The 19,177-nt window shown below is 46.4% G+C and overlaps 1 protein-coding gene across 1 annotated transcript in view; it reads left to right on the top strand.

Annotated features, from left to right (window-relative positions):
• Nucleotides 1-1,318: 1,318 nt before the first annotated feature.
• LOC126194771 (1-phosphatidylinositol 4,5-bisphosphate phosphodiesterase classes I and II) overlaps nucleotides 1,319-19,177 on the top strand; it is a 435,021-nt gene continuing 417,162 nt past the window's right edge. Inside the window, exons 1-2 of the mRNA XM_049933060.1 lie at nucleotides 1,319-1,385; nucleotides 1,465-1,752. Of these exons, the coding sequence (XP_049789017.1) occupies nucleotides 1,654-1,752 (99 nt within the window). The 5' untranslated portion in view covers nucleotides 1,319-1,385; nucleotides 1,465-1,653. The remainder of the gene's footprint in view (nucleotides 1,386-1,464; nucleotides 1,753-19,177) is intronic.

Below are 19,177 nucleotides of genomic sequence, written 5' to 3' on the forward strand. Positions count from 1 at the left end.
CATCCAGTATTCAAAACTTCATCTGATTCTTGCAAATAAGCAGCAATAAATGTACAGTATTTGACTATCTTCCTGATGAATTAAAGGCACGGATACAATCAGTTCAAAAGAAAGCTGATTCTTCATTGTAGCTTGACAACTCCTTTTGCTCCACATTTTCAGAATAGATTATGGCTCCCTCCCCTCTCTCTGCGTTTATGAGTATGCAAGAGGGGGCCAGAGATAATCAATTGAAACCACTATAGTATCATTAAATTGTAGTCATATTCCAATACTTAGAAAACATGTTTTTTTTTTTTTTTTTTTTTTTTTTTTTTGTCAACCAGTCGATACATCCCATGTCATAGTTAAACATCGTGAAAATTATCCATGAAAATAACTAATTAGTGCGGGATACGAAATGAGGAAAAGTTTTAAAATAACTGTTTAGGATGCTGTACATTTGCTAGTGTTGATTCATGTTAACAGTTGTGTTCCACAAAGTGTGCTTCTTTCGCATTCCATAAAAACGTGAGTAGCTGTAGTTAAACATAATCTAAGACACTGGTTAAAATGTAGTAATTACGAATAGTTTGAAATTATATAACGGTGAAATATAGTTATAGCAATTATTACTGTTGTTGAGCAATGAATATGAATATGACCTTACAACTGGGCTTCTCTGACGTAAGAATAGTTTCTCAATTATTTGTCTACATATCTGAGAGCACCCAGTTTGAAATTACCTGCACTTTCCGGCAACAGTTATTAAACTGCATATTTTTTAGTCATCGCCAATATTATTAATGTCCAAACTGTAAACCAACAACCCACTTTTATTTACCTAGGTGTGAGCGAAAACAGTGGAAAATACCGAAGTTGAAACTTCTAGGTAATAAATACCTACAACACTCTAAGTAAGGTTTTCAGTTTAACTGTGCAGGGGAGAGGAAGGAAATAATACTGTGATATTTAAAAAAATTGAGTCATAAGCCACCTGAGAAGTCTCTGAAGTTTTGTATCTGATGATCGAAATTAACGATGCTCGCTGTGTATTTGAACTGTGCGCCCCACGCTGAACATCTTGAGACGCTGCTCAGCTGAAGTATTCATTTCAGTGGTAGCAATCGATATACAGTGAATCGTAATGACAATTTAACATTTTGATAAAAAGTTTGCTTTTGAGATTTTAAAATTTGACAGGTTGTTGGTCAGAAAGCTTTTGGTGGCCAAGTAAATCCAAACAAATCCGCAGGAACTGTCAAAAGCACGGTTGCATATTGATTCGTTGACGGATGTAGTTAGGAATGTGCGGAGTACTTCCGGCTTTCGTGATTGGCCTAGAGGCGGCAGTGTTTCGACAAGCTCAGAGTTGAGTGCTGGGTTTTCAATGATGTGTGAGAGAGGTACTGTAGTATGGATCTGCACGGATTTGTAGTTGATGTGAGTTAATTGCATGAAATGTAATGTAATTATGGCGTTTAGGAACATATTTTCCCGCAACGACAATCACAAGAATGAGCTTACGTAGCTGAGTGTCCAGAAGTCCGCGAATCCCCAGCATTACCTATGATTTGACACTAGGATGTGGCTGTTGGGAAGGAGTAATGAGCGTAAAAATCTGCCTACAGTGCATCCGTAGGCCAAAGTTTGTGGTGTGCTGTTGACAGAAGTATGGCTGGTACAAAATCTACATCACAATGCAGCCTTTTGAAACCTGTCTCTGTGCCACAGTGTATGCAAGATGGTGAAAAATTCATCAAGTGGGATGAGGTAAGTAACAGTTTTTATCTTAGGTGATGGTTGCTCTGGCTATTGGGACAGTGTTTTTGTATTGCTGTTGGAGTACGCAACTACTTACTTATCTGAATACCTCACTTTATTTTCACGGTCACCATCATAACTTCATAATACATACCTTAAAAATCACTATACCTACCAGTTTAAATTCTGAATTTAGCAACGGAACGGAAGTTCCTTTGCTCGCACACTTGCATTTTATCATCGTGTCTCGAATATTTTATAAATTACAGTCTGTCTGTGAGATCAGAACTATCAAAAATAGTCTTTCGAAGGTTATGTTTTTGTTTTATGGTGTACAGTCGTCCTTATTTGTTGTGAATATAGCTAACTTATATCTACATAGTTAGGGAAATTGTACTTGCACGTCAGTGGATTCTGGTGGTAACTTGTAAATGAACGTTCCATTTAGTGTCGTTTTCGGGAACAAACCCGAGTTAGTGGAATGTAGGATGCACATAGATTGTTCCGTGTCATTGTGAGTATGCATTTATCACTAATTGAGCATGGGGACTGTATAAATTGTGATCCGGTTTGGTGAATGTAAATTTGTTGTTTGTGGTAGTTTTGCAACATTATACTTATTTTTGTCCCAAAAATTCTGACAACAAGCATTTCTTCTAATAGTTGTCCTCAGTTGTATGTGTGCATTGTTATTTAATGGGCAAGACTTCATTTCCCCCCCTCCCCCCCCCCCCTCTCTCTCTCTCTCTCTCTCTCTCTCTCTCTCTCTCTCTCTCTCTCTCTCTCTCTCTCTCTCTCTCCCCTGAAATATCATTCATTTTTAAGTGCCGTTCCATTTCCCTTACGCTTCCTATTCTCCTTAAATTCTACTTTGTCAGTAACAGACACCACCCTAACAACCTGCACGAGACATTTATAGTTCAGAATCTGACATGCAAGCCGGCCATGAACTAGTAACCAGAAATGGCTGAACCACCACAGTAAGCCCTAGGTCAGAGTCTAAGCTTGTTCCTTGTAAGAATATTGTATCCTCAAAATCTTGGTTGTGGTGACAGACTGGTATGTAGATAGCCTTATATCTCAATTAGGCAGGGAAGTAAGTGACTGTGAGTATTAATTGGTTTTGAGTTGGCGAGGACTGAGAATGTAAGGAAACTAGATATGCTGATGGATTGAGCTGCAGTGTAGCCTGGGGCCTAGGTTAGTTTGGAATGTGAAAGTTTGGTGGGGAGGTGGCAGAACAGAGTCTCAATATACGAAATATGATTGATGTCATACTTTAGTTTGTAGTGTAGGCTGAGCTATATGTTTATCATTGCAATCACCTACTTGTATTTCTTAAGCCAAAAATCCCAATGATATGGTTAAATTCTAACTCATTAGGGAAAAAAAAAACAGCAAACTTTATTTACTAGTCATAAGTAGTTACGAATGAACATTCTGATCAGCTGCTGACAACTGACTTGTGATTCATCATGTTCATTTTCCATAATTCATCACAGCAACAGTCAACAACAGCATCATGCAATGGAAAAGCTGCAGTACATTGTAAGTTCACTTTTACTGTCTGTGTCTGTCTGTCCCTTCTTTTTTGTAGGCTACATATGTTCTTTTGCATCATTTTTTTTGTTATTAACATTTACGCAACAGTTATTCAATGTTTTGTAGAATTTAGATTTCATACTGCATATTGAATCTCTTGTTTATCATTTATTGAGCTGTAATAGCTATTGTAATAAATGTTGTTGTTGTTGTTGTTGTTGTTGGTAATAGGTATCATAATAAATGTTGTTGTTTGTGGTGGTGGTGGTGGTGGTGGTAATTATTCTTAGCTTCTAATGTGATGGCCTACTTTTAATATTAAAAGTTTGGTTATACCACTAGTGATATTAACAGGGAAGAAGCATGTGTCAAATCCTCTCGGCCATTTTATGAGTTAGTAACTTACTGCTAGTTTCCACAGGTGTGCGGTAACTGTACAGTAAAATTTATCTCAGTAAGAGGGCAGTAGGCAATTGTCCAGTGTTCACTGACCAAGGATGTGAAGACAAAAGAGACACTGCTTAGAAGTAACCAAGAAGGCAGGTAGAGTTTTACAGCTGCCAGCATTCAACTTTTTTTTTAGTTTCCAAGTATAAGTTGTAGAAGTGGCCATATTGATACAGATGCAGGCTAGTGAAGCGGAAACTTCCTTTTCACCTCTCAAGTAAGGCTGATGGTCATCTAATTCAGTGTCACCAAATTTCTAGTTGCACTGGGGTGAACAATCACAGTGATAAAGTTAATGCTACATCCAGCAGCAAGATACGGTAGCATTGTGTGACAACCATATCAAGGAGTAAAACCAACATTGCAGAGATCTGGGTTTAATAACTTACATCTCTCAAGTGGTGGCTTGTTTAGTGTTGCTAGTCTTTGTTGCCATATGCTGAGTGGCTCGATTATCTGTTACAATGGAACTTAGTAATTTTCAGAGACCCGGATTCTTTAGTGTAACTATCTGGATCACAAGGAGTATGCAAAATCATGATAAAAATCTCAGTGTCAAGTTGAGCTTAGTGTGACTAGGTTTGGTGACTGTTGAGGTGAAACAAGTAATAACAGGAAACCTCTGGGATATCTGTCACACCATTGTGGATTGCTCAAACAGGCAGGACTCTGTCAAGATTAACTTCTGTGTGGTATTATTGCATCTGTAGATTAAACAAGCTGAACATTCTCACTTTGTCTCAGCAATTGGGTGATACTTCAGGGAACTTGGCTGGGTAAAACTTAGGGTAATCTCAGGTTCCCACACTGGAGGCAGTTCAATGCTGTCAACCCGTTGTTACGGTAAAATGTGAACTGTTCGAAAATTTAACATGTGGTCCAAAGCAAAAATGTTGTGTGTCACAAGTAATGAGGATCTTGGCTTAATGCCTAAATCATGCAAATTGTAGACAACTTTGCGAAAAACTCCTCAAGTTGCGCTGTGTGCTAATGGAGTGGATGGCTGTTGAAGTGAAAGTCACTAGCAGGCAAATTCTTGAGAACCGTAACATTTCAGGCTTACAAAGGTCTGTAATGTTTTGTATTAGTCAACTATTATTTTCTTACAATCTTGTGGAAGAAGTAAAAGGTTTCTAATTTTTTCTGAAAATATAGTACCAGTGAAATGCTTGTACCGTGTGGAAGTAATAACAAATACACAACCAAGAGGTCAGTAGGCAGCATTCTAAGATGTAAATACCTCAGAATGCCTGTCAGTTGTATCAGAGCATTTAATGGTTCAAATAATGTGCTTGTATGTGAAAGGAGAAGGTGGCTAGTTGGTCATTTTACTTTCAGAAATGCATATATTGTATTGCAGGAACCCTTAAATTTGCGAAGGGCCAAATTAAGATATTCAACTGAGACTCAGTAAATACAGATCTCAGTAGCTTAAATTCGATTATAAAGCACGGAATCCCATCATTCCTACTGTATGCTATTAGTAAAGATTACAGATTTTGCCTAAGGCCACAGCATGTAGCAATCCATAAGACAACTGAGCTTTGACTTTCACTGTAAGGAATGTCACCTTTGCGTCATGTTGACAGTCATATTGGTTTGTTGTTTGCGCATTAGTGAAAAGCATACAGCGCAAATTATTGTGATGTGAGAAGTCTATGTCAGTCTCAGATGATTCACCTTGAACTGAATTGAATTTTATTTGATCCTGTAGGATTACATGATGTACATTCTAACATCATTGATTATAATTAACAATCCTTACAAATTCCTTTTTCATCAGATAGCCCTTTAGATTCTGTGAAAACTTAATGTCATGTATGTCATCATGCAGTTTTTTAGACAGACTTCTTAATAATTTAATACCCGAGTACTGGGGCACTTCTTCAAGCATTGTCAGTTAGTGGGGTATGCTTTGTATGTCATTCTTCCTCCATGTGTTGTGGGTGTATACACTAGCATTTGTAGTCTGCCTTGCACTCTCTCTTGTGACATATAGTATAGTTTTATATATGTATGAGGAGGAAAAAGTTAAGATGCCTAGGCTTTTAAAGCAGTTTCTGCATGTTTCAGAAGTCTTTTGTCTTAATACAGGTATGACTTTTTTTTTAGTCTGAACATCCTTTTTATTACTTGAATGTTTGAGTTTCCCCACATTACCACTCCATACTGCAGGTATGGTTCTAAGAGTCCATGGTGTACTGTGCACAGAAGGTGTTTGTCTGCATACTGTGCTACCTGCCTCATTATAAATATGATGGAGCTGATTTTTCTGCAGACGGAATTAATATGTTGTTTCCATTTCAGCTTGTTATCCACAGTAATATCTAAGGATTTAGTGGATTCTACTTCTTCTAGTCTTGAATCATCCACTTCTAAACCCATGTGTACAGCCTTCTTTTTATTTGTGAACACTGCATGCATAGTTTTTTTAGGTTTTATGAGAAGTCCATTTTCCAGGAGCCATTAAGCTGTGGTGTTCGCAGATGTGTATGCTCTTCTCTCAAGCTGTGCCACAATTTGGTCATCGCCCAGTATTGTCATGCCATCTCCATACAATATTTTCTTCTCTTTTTCTTCAACACCTACATCATTAACAAACAGATTAAACAGCAATGCCTCCATTACTGATCCCTGGGACTCTCCATATTTGAGGGTTTCGGTTTCTGACTGATATGTGTCCCCTGTTGATACATATTGCTTTCTGTTGTTTAGGTATGATTCCATCCACTCCCCTGCTTGCCCTCAAATACCATAGTTTTCATATTTTCTTATTAGTATTTCACGGTCAGTATTGAATGCTTTTGAGAGATCCGGAAACATTGCAGATGCAACTTACTCTTCATCTAAGGACTGTATAATGTATTCTGTCATACTGGCATTGCTTATTCTGTAGATCTACTCTTTCTGAAAAAGTGCCGTGATGGTATGAGAATGTTGTATTTGTCCAGATAATCAGCTAATCTGTTATACATAAGCATTTCCAGAATTTTTGAGAAACCTGATATCAGTGAAACTGGCCTGTAGTTGTTGGGGTTTCATTGACCTGATATCTGTTTCTTTGTTTGGTGCAGCTTTTTTCTGTGTTTCATCATTAATTGCGTTCCAAGCTGCCTTTGTTTTGTTTCTTGAGTTCATTATGGTAGCATTAATTGCTCTTGATTTTGCATCTCGTGTTATTTTTCTATACTTCCTTGTAGCATTTTATAATTTTCAGCTTCACTCCACTGTCTCGGATCCTGCAGCTTCCTTCACAGTTCTGTCATTTCACTGGTAATCTACTTTCTTATCCTACATTGTAATACTTGATTAGTGTCAGGCAATTAAAACTAAGTAGTGAATATCCTTGTATTTGTACCCACTGAGTTCATATTTTCCCCTTTAATAAAACCAGGCATATAGTAAGTAACATTAAACAGTGATGCCATACCAACAGCTAAGTGTCCAAATTTACGCACCCTACTTGACTGAGAGAAAATGTCAAAGGAAAATAGGCATCACCTCCTCTCTGCTCAGGCGCCTCAGCAGTGGCCTGAAAAAAATTGATAATTGACATACTGCCACACCATTGACTCAAGGAGCAGCTGTACATACTATTACAGAAAGATGATAGGCAGCAGGTATCTTCTGACCCCCACCCTCCACACTGTGGGGTCTTACAACTCTCTTGTGAGTATGTGCTTAGCTACCACAGGTCCCCAGCCTTTGCAGCACTACTTCCTTTTATATTCTACAAACCAATACCTCCCCCCCTCCCCGTGGGTTCGGGGTTACAATACGCCCAAGGTATTCCTGCCTGTCATGAGAGGTGACTAAAAGGAGTTCCCACTTTTCGGCCTAATGAGTTATGGTACCCTTTTACGGTTTGACCTCCACATCTTCCAAAATTTTCTAAAGTGCGGGCCATTTGGGACAGGACGCCTTACGTGATGCACCACATATCCATTGTGCACTTGGACCTTATTGCTATGGCTCAACCTGCAGACTGGTTTTCTGGGCATGGACACATTACAGGGAACACCATCTACTTCCATAGTCCACTGTCCTCTTTTGCTCACATGGCAATATTGGATTTTTCCACATCCAATATCCAGCACAGTAGCTAGTCCGTCGTGGAGAGGTCATCATGTACCCTCTTGGCTGTAGCCCCCTGACTACAAAGGGATTGTACTACAGATGCCTGAGCTGCAACCTACCCATGTATGCCAAGAAGTAGGTGCCTGTCTTCTTGGGGCATCAGGACTCCCGGCAGTAGCCATCGTGCCAGGTGGCCATTGCTGTGGCTGGGTGATGCCTGTGGGGCGAGCCCCTGATCAGAGTGGGTGCCATCAGGGTGGATGACCTGCAATGAAGCGGATGAAGTTATCAGATGCTGGCGGTCGAACGTCCCCAGCAATCTCTGAGCGAGGTAAGGAGCAATATAATGCTGAGAGATACAGCCCAAAGTCATTCCCTTCTGTGACTACACCATGGGAGGAACATAGGGCTCAGGATCACAGACAGCCATATTCTTCTCAATACTTAGCTTGCGCTAGGTCTGATGGGAAATCCTTTTTAACAACAAAGCCTCTATTTTTCATTGAGCACTTGGAAGGCAAGTTTTGGGAAATGGCGGGAATATCAAAAATGAGGAACGGGTTGATCTTGACCCATACAGCATCCCCTGCCCATTCGTGAGAATTGCTTGCTTGTGGAAAGCTGGGTGATGTCCTGACCTCCATCACTCAGCCCCCCCCCCCCCCCCACAAGAGCTTAAATGTGGTCCAGGGCTTTATATTCCATAGAGATCTCCTCCTCCAGTCCAATGATGAGTTGTGCACCAGTCTACTGTGACAAGGTGCCCACTTTGTCTAGCATGTGTATAGGGGGTCTAAGGACAACAGTGTCACCACCGGTGTCTTCATCTAGGCCTTTGGTGATTCACTGCCTGAAAAGGTCAAGGTGGTGGTATATCGGCATGTCGTTAAACCCTATGTTCCTCCTCCTATGTGGTGCTTCAAGTGTTGGATATTTGGGCACATGTCCTCCCGTTATAGTGCCAACCCCACATGGGACTGTGAACATCCATCACGCACAAACATTCCTTGTGCGCCTCCTCCCATTTGTGTCAACTGCAGAGAGCATCATTCCCGCTGTTCACCGAATTGCGCAATTTTTCAGAAAGAACGGAAATTAACGGAATATAAGACTCTGGACAGGCTGACCTACCCAGAGGCAAAATGGAAATATGACTACCTAAACGCTGTGTGCATGATCTCCTCTTATACTGTATCTATGACGACATCGCTCTCTCTCTGGCAATGGTAACCTCAACAGCTGTACCTAGAACAGTGGGGCCTCAGGGCCACCAGACTATGCCTGCCCTTTTGTTGGTTGGGGGCATTCTTCCTCCCATTGTTCCCCTAACATCTACTGTAGGAGCAACACCTCCCCCCTCCCCCCCCCCCTCCTGCCCAAACCATCCAGGAAGTCAAGTCGCCACTCCTCAGCTGGAGAAACAATAGCCTCCTCTGGCTCCTCCCACTAGAAGGGGTCACTCGGGACGTTGCCATCAAAGGATTCTGCTGCGGTGAAGCTGGACACCAGTCAGTGGCTGAAGGAGCAGCACACTGCTGATCGTAGGGCTTCCCAATCATCATTGGTTCCTGAGACATTCGGAGAAGCCCTACCGGTCAGAGAAACAGAAAGCAAAGCAGGAGGACCAAAGGAAGCAGCCTTGCAAGAAAAAAGAGATACTGGTGGATCCCACACTGCCACTTCTGGCAGGCTCCAATTCTGAGGACAAGGTGGAGATCCTAGTGTTTCCTGAGGACCTAGATCTCCCCAGAGCCTCAGAACCAATGGAGCCAGAGACCAAAAGCCCTCAACAGATTGCAAAAAGTGCCCCTGAGGCATACACCACAGAAAATGTCATCCTCCAGTGGAATTATGGTGTATTTTTCCCCCACTTTGCTGAGTTATGACAAGTCTTAAGCGTTAAACCTGCTTTTTGCGTTGCCCTTCAGTTAAACCTGGTTTCCAGCAATGCCGACCGCTACCCTTTGTGGCTATTGGAGGTATTACAAAAATCATACTGACTGGAACAGGGTGTTAGATGTAGTCTGTATCTATGTCCTTACCTCTATATATATAGTGGACCTGTGCCTTTCAAACCACCTTCAGAACCTGTGATTGTCAGAGTGAAGGCAACACAGGAAATTACCATCTGTAACATTTACTGTCCTACAGGTGGTGAAGTACCACAACATGTACTGACCGCACTTATTTCCCAACTTCTCCCACCTTCTCTACTTCTAGATAATTTTAAGCCCCATAATTCTTTGTGTTGTGGAACCAAGATTACTGTCCATGGGAAAGATGTTGACACTCCACTAACTCAACTCGACCGTTACCTTCTAAATAGAAGTGCCCCTGCTCATGTCAATGTGGCGCATGGCTCATACTTGGCAATTGATCTCCCCATTTGCAGTCCTGGCTTTTTACTGTCCGTTCACTGGAGAGCTCACGATGACGTGTGGTAGTGACCACTTTCTGCTCTTCTTAGCATCACTCATCTGGAGGCTTGCCCAGATGGGCTCTTACCAAGGCTGACTGGGACGCTTTCACCTCACTACCGCCGTTGAATCTCCATTGGATGGCAACACCGATGAGGTGATCCAGACCATCATTATTTACATTGTTGTTGCAGCTGAATCAGCAGTCCCTTATTTCTCAGATCATCCCTGGTGGAAGTCAGTGCCTTGGTGGTTGCCGGAAATCACTGCAGCCATTAGAGACGACCGTAGGGGGGGCCCCTCCATCATAGGTAGTACCTGTCCCTGGAGCACCTCGTTGCCTTCAAATGGGTCTTTCAACTCATCAAACGACAGTAGTAGTAGTGTTGGGAACAATACGTCTCCACCATTGGAACATGAACCTCTCCTTCCCAAGCTTGGATCGATCTCAGATGCCTCTACAGATATCAGGCCCTTGCAGGTATACCTGAAGTTTCCATACATGGAGCTGTATATACCAATCCAAACATAATCGCAGAGCATCATGCTGAACATTATGCTCGAACCTCTGTCACCCCACCTTTCATCTCCTAAAACAGCGGGTTTAACAACAACACCTATCTTTTGCTCCATGCCACCCTGATCCATATGATACTCCCCTTAGTGAGTGTGAATTTCTCAGTGCCCTTGTTGATTGCCCTGATATAGCCACTCGATCAGACTGCATCCATTCCTAAATGATTAAACATCTGTCAGCTGATTACCAGTGCCACCTCCTTGCTGTCTTCAACCACATCTTGAGCGATGGCAAATTCCCATCACAAGGGGCGAGAAAGTACCATTGTTCCAGTGCTAAAACCTGGTAAAAATCTGCTAGATGTGGATAGCTATTGTCCTATCTGCCTCATGAATATTCTGTGCAAGCTGCTCAAACATATCGTGAGCCAGTGGTTGTACTTGCTCCTTGAGTCTCAAGGCCTTCTGGCTCTGTCGCAGTGTGGTTTTCACAAAGATCGCTCCACCACTGACATCTTGGTATCCTTGGAGTCTGTCATCAGAACAGCCTTTTCCCTACGTCAGCACCTTACTGCCGTCTTTTTTGACCTGACAAAAGCCTACAATAGCAATTGATGACACCACGTCCTAGCTACTTTGCACAAGTGGGGTCTCTGGGGCCTGCTCCCGATTTTTATACGGAACCTTTTTTTGCTTTACATTTTCGGAGTTCGGGTTGGTGCTTCTCACGGTTCACTCTGTATCCAAGAGAATGGGCTCTGTACTGAGCAAACCCACTCATTTTAATTGTCATTAATGGTCTTACAACAGCAGTGGAGTCATCAGTATCCCCCTTCTTGTACACTGACGATTTTTGTATTTCCTTCTACTCCTTTTCTATTGATGTAGCTGAACATTGACTGCAGGGAGCCATACGAAAGGTGCAGTCTTAGGCCCTCACTTGTGGCTTTCAGTTTCCAACCGACGATACTTGCGTCATCCACTTCTGTCGTCGTATGTCCATCCACATCCGGAACTTTACCTCTACAGATGTCAGGCCCCTGCAGGTATACCTGAAGCTACTTAATGTAGTGGAGATTACCGCTTTTTGGGACTGGTCTTCTATGTCCGCTTAACTTGGCTTCCTCATCTTCGTCAGCTTCAGGAAAACTGCTGACGGCATCTTAATATTATTCGATGCCTGAACTACACCAAATGATTACCCTACACTGCTGCAGCTGTACAAAGCTGTTTACAGCCTCATCTTGACTATGGGAGCTTGGTGTATGATTCAGCATCACCCTCAGTGTCATGGTTCCTGGATCCTATATACCATTGTGAAGTTTGATTTGGAGCGGGAGCTTTCCAAACGCGTCCAGTGAACAGTTTACTTGTGGAAGCTGGCATTCCTCCATTGTCGATCATGCGACAACACTGCTTATGAGTTATTCACATTCATAGTTCGCCTCAACATCCAAATTAATGTCTCCTTTTCCTTAACACGGTGATCCATCTCCCGCAACAGTGGCCCAGATCGGGGATTCTAATTGCAGTCCATGTCCGGCCCCTTCTCATTGAACTCGAGTCTTTCCCTCTGCTACCTTTCCTCTGGGTCCACTCAAGTTCACCTCCATGGTCCTTTCCTTGGCCATGGTCCTTCATCTGGACCTATCACCAGCCCCAAAAGACTCAGTTCCTCCTGAGGCACTCTCTATTATTGGCAGGTTCCAGGTCTCAGAAATACTCTACACTAATGGCTTGATGGTCATGTTGGCTTCATGTGTGCTCAGGCTGGACTTACTGAACAGCGCTCCTTGCTGGATGGCTGCAGTGTTTTCACTGTGGAGTTGGGTCCCCCTGCGGGTCCGGGGTAAGAATAGGCCCGAGGTATTCCTGCCTGTCGTAAGAGGCGACTAAAAGGAGTTTCAACCGTTTCGGCCTTCCATGTGATGGTCCCCCTTGGGGTTTGACCTCCATTTTTCAAAATTCTACAGAAGTACGAGCCTTTTGGGGAAGGACACCTTACGTGGTGTACCACTGGTCCTAAGTGCACTAAGACCTTGGCACTCAGCATTGTACCGGCGTTGTAACCATACCCATTATCCCTCAAATTGGGCCTAAACGCCTGATGGGTTGTACAAGTTACGCCCATAATGCGTCCCCATCTGCACCTACGATCATGATGGACTTTCCATGGCACCAGAAATCCAGCACGGTAGCCAGCCTGTTGTGGTGGGGTCGTCATGTACCCTCTAGGTTGTAGCCCCCTGACAACACAGGGATCGTACTGCCGATACCTGAGCTGCACCCTCCCCACGTCGGCCAAGGAGTAGATGCCCGTCTCCTTGGGGCATCAGGACTCCCAGCAACGGTCATCCTGCCAGGTGGCCCTTGCTGAGGCTGGGTGGCGCCCGTGGGCAGAGCCTCTGGTCGGAGTGGGTGGTATCGGGGCGGACATTTCGCAGATGAAACGTCAACACGTATCAGGTCGCTCTGCGGCTGAGTCTTTCAAAAGAAAAGATACCGTTTCTAGTTCTGGTTCTCCTGCCCTTTCCCCCTTGGCCACTTCCTGGGAGGAGGGACAGGCCCGCCTGCTTGGGGCGAAGTACTTCCCCCGCTATTTGGTCTGTTCTCGAACCGATGGGGGGACGTTCGCCACCTCCAAGCCCATGTTCTTTGTTCAGCACATTGAGGACATCTTCGGGGAAATCGAGGCTCTCAGCAAGATGAGTCCAGGGCCACACAGTCGGCGGCGCTCCAGGCGTGCGACCGCCTAGGGGACATCCCTGTGTCCATTGTCCCGCATCTGGCACTAAATAGGACGCAGGGGGTTATTTTGCATCGTGACCTCCTGCTACAATCTGATGAGGAGCTCAGGGCCAACCTGGAGCGCCGAGGCGTGCATTTCGTCCGGCGAGTCCAGCGCGGCCCCAAAGACCGTCGCATCGACACCGGGGCCTTTATCCTCGCCTTCGAGGGTGACGTTCTCCCGGAGAAGGTAAAGGTGATGTGCTACCGGAGCGACGTGCGACCCTACGTCCCACCTCCTATGCGCTGTTTTCGGTGTTTGCGCTTTGGGCACATGTCGTCACGGTGTGAGGCTGAGCCCCTTTGTGGCGATTGTGGACGTCCTCTTCGTGAGGAACATACATGCACCCCACCACCTCGGTGCATTAATTGTCCTGGCATCCACTCGCCTAGATCCTCAGACTGCCCTGCATATCAGAAGGAGAAGAAGATACAAGAACTCAAAACTTTGGATCGGCTCTCTTATTCTGAGGCCAGGAAGAAGTATGACCGCCTCCATCCCGTGCCGTTGACCACTTCGTTTGCCTCAGTTGTGTCCACTCCTTCCGCGGTATCCTCACCCCTATCCTGTCCCCCCTCCGCCTCCTCCGCCCATCAGGGGGCTCTGCCTCCGCCTCCCAAATCCCTCCCTTCCAAATCCTCCTCCCCCGTGGCCCCCACCCCCTCTGCCCCAGGGGCCACCCTTCCTCCTCCTCCTCTCCCCCCGCCACCTGAGAAGCGATCCTCTTCTCAGGCATCCATCGGGGAAATGTTCTGGACCCCAGCTTCAGAGGTCCGGCGTTCCAAAACGGACCCCGCGCGTGAGGACCTTCTTCGGGTCCAGCCCACCATCCCTGTGCCTCCTCGGCCTTCCAAAAAGGCCTCCAAGAAGACGTCTCTATCCCCCTCTCCACCCCGGCGCATTTCGTCGGACGCTCCATCCGTGAGTCGCTGCTCCCGGCCGTCCTCAGTTTCGCCGGGACGCTCTGCTGCCAGGCGCTCAGCTGGCCTCTCGTCGGCAAATGATGCTGCCCCTCCTACACAACCAGGGACAGCGGCCGCAGTTGGCGACGACTCGATGGAACCGGATCCGCCTCCCGCCGGTTGTAGCGTTGTTCCCTCGCAACCTGGCCCTCTGCGGCCGTCGAGGTAACCAGCTCCTCCCCCGTCTCGTTCCCCCAACTTTTTGACTAGCGATGGCCTTGTTACATTGGAACATAAGAGGTATTCGATCTAATCGGGAGGAATTACAACTGCTCCTCCGCCTGCACTGTCCGCTCGTCCTTGGGCTCCAGGAAAAACAAGTTGCGCCCGACTGACCGTATTGCCTTTACCCACTATACCTCGGAGTGATATGACCTCACCCCTGTGGACGGTATCCCAGCTCATGGTGGGGTCATGTTGCTCATTCGGGACGATGTCTATTACCATCCCATCCCATTGACCACCCCACTCCAAGCAATAGCTGTCCGTATTACTCTTTCTGCTTTTACTTTTTCAGTTTGTACCATCTACACTCCATCGTCATCTGCTGTTAGTCGGGCTGACATGATGCACCTGATCGTTCAGCTTCCCCCGCCATTTTTATTGTTTGGCGACTTCAATGCCCATCATCCCCTTTGGGGCTCTCCTGCATCCTGTCAAAGAGGCTCACTCTTGGCGGATGTCTTCAACCATCTCAATCTTGTCTGCCTCAATACCGGTGCCCCGACTTTCCTCTCGGACTCTACTCATACCTACTCCCACTCGGACCTCTCGATCTGTTCTACCACTCTTGCCCGTTGGTTCGAGTGGTATGTCCTTTCTGACACCTATTCAAGCGACCACTTCCCCTGTGTCGTTCGTCTCCTGCACCACACCCCATCCCCACGTCCTTCGCGCTGGAACATACCGAAAGCTGACTGGGGACTTTACTCCTCCCTGGCGACCTTTCCGGACCACAATTTTCCCAGTTGTGACAGTCAGGTCGAATACCTCACGGCTGTTATCATCAATGCTGCCGAACGTTCCATTCCCCGTACTACCTCTTCTTCACGTCGCGTTTCCGTCCCCTGGTGGAACGAGGCTTGTAGGGACGCTATCCGTGCTCGATGACTTGCTTTACGCACCTTTCGCCGCCATCCTACGTTGGTGAATTGTTTGAATACAAACGACTCCAAGCGCAATGCCGTAGAGTCATCAAAGTCAGCAAAAAAGCTTGTTGGGCCTCTTTCACCAGCTCCTTTAACAGTTTTACTCCCTCTTCCGTCGTTTGGGGTGGCCTGCGCCGGCTGTCGGGCATTAAGGCCCACTCCTCGGTACCTGGCCTGACCTCAGGTCATGAGGTCCTTGTTGATCCTGTGGCTGTCTCCAACGCCTTTGGCCGCTTTTTCGCGGAGGTTTCAAGCTCCGCCCATTACCACCCTGCCTTCCTTCCCAGGAAAGAGGCAGAAGAGGCTCGGCGACCTTCCTTCCACTCGCTGAATCTGGAAACTTATAATGCCCCCTTTACTATGCGGGAACTCGAACGTGCGCTTGCACTGTCCCGGTCCTCTGCTCCGGGGCCAGATGCCATTCACGTTCAGATGCTGGCACACCTTTCTCCGGCGGGCAAAAGCTTCCTTCTTCGTACCTACAACCGTGTCTGGACCGAAGGTCAGGTCCCCATGCGTTGGCGTGACGCCGTCGTTGTTCCTATACCCAAACCCGGGAAGGATAGACACCTTCCTTCTAGTTACCGCCCCATTTCTCTTACAAGCTGTGTCTGTAAGGTGATGGAACGCATGGTTAATGCTCGGTTAGTCTGGATTCTTGAATCTCGACGGCTACTTACTAATGTCCAATGCGGCTTTCGTCGCCGCCGCTCCGCTGTTGACCACCTTGTGACGTTGTCGACATTCATCATGAACAACCTTTTGCGAAGGCGCCAAACGGTAGCCGTGTTCTTCGACTTGGAGAAGGCTTATGATAACCTGTTGGAGAGGAGGTATCCTCCGCACTATGCACGGGTGGGGCCTACGCGGTTGTCTGCCCCTTTTTATTGATTCCTTTTTAACGGTTCGAAAGTTTAGGGTACGTGTGGGTTCCGTATTGTCTGACGTCTTCCTCCAGGAGAACGGAGTGCCTCAGGGCTCCGTCTTGAGCGTAGCCCTTTCTGCCATCGCGATCAATCCAATTATGGATTGTATTCCACCTAATGTCTCAGGCTCTCTCTTTGTCGATGACTTCGCGATCTACTGCAGTGCCCAGAGAACATGCCTCCTGGAGCGCTGCCTTCAGCGTTGTCTAGACAGCCTCTACTCATGGAGCGTGGCAAATGGCTTCCGGTTCTCCGAAGAGAAGATGGTTTGTATCAACTTTTGGCGATATAAAGCGTTCCTTCCGCCATCCTTACATCTCGGTCCCGTTGTTCTCCCATTCGTGGAAACAACTAAGTTTCTAGGGCTCACGTTAGACAGGAAACTGTGTTGGTCTCCACATGTCTCTTATTTGGCGGCCCGTTGTACACGTTCCCTTAATGTCCTCAGAGTTCTTAGCAGTTCATCTTGGGGAGCGGATCGCACTGTCCTGCTTTGCTTGTATCGGTCCATTGTCCGATCGAAGCTGGATTATGGGAGCTTCGTCTACTCGTCCGCTCGGCCATCCCTCTTACGCCGGCTCAACTCCATCCACCATCGGGGGATACGTCTTGCAACCGGAGCCTTCTACACTAGTCCTGTCGAGAGTCTTTATGCTGAAGCTGCCGAATTACCATTGACCTACCGGCGCGACGTACTGCTGTGTCGGTATGCCTGCCGGCTGTTGTCTATGCCCGACCACCCCTCTTACCAGTCCTTCTTCGCTGATTCTCTCGACCGTCAGTACGGGCTGTATGTGTCTGCCCTGCTGCCCCCCGGAGTCCGCTTCCGTCGCCTGCTTCGACAATTGGATTTTGCCCTCCCTACCACCTTCAGAGAGGGTGAGAGCCCGACACCACCTTGGCTCCAGGCTCCGGTTCATATTTATCTCGACCTCAGCTCACTCCCGAAGGAGGGTACTCTGGCTGCAGTGTATTGCTCGCGGTTTGTCGAACTTCATGCTCGACTTGCCGGTCACACCTTTATTTACACCGATGGCTCCAAAACTGACGATGGTGTCAGCTGTGCCTTTGTCGTTGGGGCCGCCACCTTTAAATACCGGCTCCTCGACCAATGTTCGAGCTTTACGGCCGAGCGTTTTGCTCTCCATCAGGCCGTTCAGTATGCCCGCCGCCACCGCCATTCATCGTATGTAGTCTGCTCTGACTCACTCAGTGCTCTTCAGAGCCTTGGAGCTCCCTATCCGGTCCATCCCTTGATTCACCGGATACAGCAGTCCCTCCATTCTTTCGCTGATAATGGTTCTCCTGTCAGCTTTCTGTGGGTTCCCGGACATGTAGGAGTGCCTGGGAATGAGGCTGCGGATGCTGCAGCCAAGGCTGCAGTCCTCCTGCCTCGGCCAGCCTCCCATTGTGTCCCGTCATCTGACGTTCATGGGGATGTATGTAAGAGGCTTGTGTCGTTGTGGTGGGATGCTTGGTCATCCCTCCAAGGAAACAAGCTCCGGGCAGTAAAACCGCTCCCAACTGCTTGGACAACCTCCTCCCGACCATCTCGGCGAGAGGAGGTCCTTCTGACCAGGTTGCGGATTGGGCATTGCCGGTTTAGCCACCGCTACCTGCTCTCCGGTGACCCAGCCCCGCAGTGCCCTTGTGGTCAGGCATTAACAGTGCGCCATGTTTTATTGTCGTGTCCCCGTTTTAGTCAATTTCGTGTTGTCCTGTCCCTGCCATCTACTTTACCAGATATTTTAGCTGATGATGCTCGAGCAGCTGCTCGTGTTCTGCGTTTTATAACTTTGACTGGCTTGTCCAAAGACATCTAACCTTTTTACTTATTTTATCTGCATCTTTGTCAGGTCTTTCTGGTGTCCCCCCCTCCCCTTGAGTTTTACTAGATTCCATGTGCTCTAACAACAGTGACTGGGCGCTAATGACCTCAGTAGTTGAGCGAAAAAAAAAAAAAAAAAAAAAAACTGTGGAGTTGGTGGCCATCTCTCGTGTTGTTGAACATCTCTGCTCCTGCAGAGGTGAGTCCTTCCTCATATGTAGTGACTTCTTAAGCAGCATACATGCTCTCGACCAGTGCTTCCTTTGCCATCATTTGGTACTGCCTAGCTGGGAATCTCTTTATGCCCTCAAAAACAGTAGACACTCAGTGTCCGTTATTTGGACCCCAGAACATGTCGGGATCCCAGGCATTGATTTTGTTGACAGGCTGGCCAAACAGGCTACCGGTAAAACAACCCTAGGGACTTGCACACAGGAGAATGACCTACGATTGGTCTTCCGCCATAGTTTTTGGGATCTGGAATACTGAATGGTGCACTCTCAGTACACCAAATAAACTATGTATTATCAAGGAGACAACAAATGTATGGGGGTCATCCATGTGTGCCACTCGCAGGGACTGTATTGTCTTTTGACGGCACCTCCTACATTGTGAGGACCCACCTCCGTGTCACTGTGGTTCCCACTTGACTGTGGTCCACATCTTGTTGGACTGCCCGATTTTAGCCACCCTGAGGTGGACTTTTGACCTTCCCACCTTACTGTCTATGGCATTATACAACAATGCCTTAACAGCTTATCTAGTTTTACGTTTTCTTCGAGA

The sequence above is a fragment of the Schistocerca nitens genome, chromosome 7 (genome assembly GCF_023898315.1).
Source record: "Schistocerca nitens isolate TAMUIC-IGC-003100 chromosome 7, iqSchNite1.1, whole genome shotgun sequence".
NCBI classification, from domain to species: Eukaryota; Metazoa; Arthropoda; class Insecta; order Orthoptera; family Acrididae; genus Schistocerca; species Schistocerca nitens.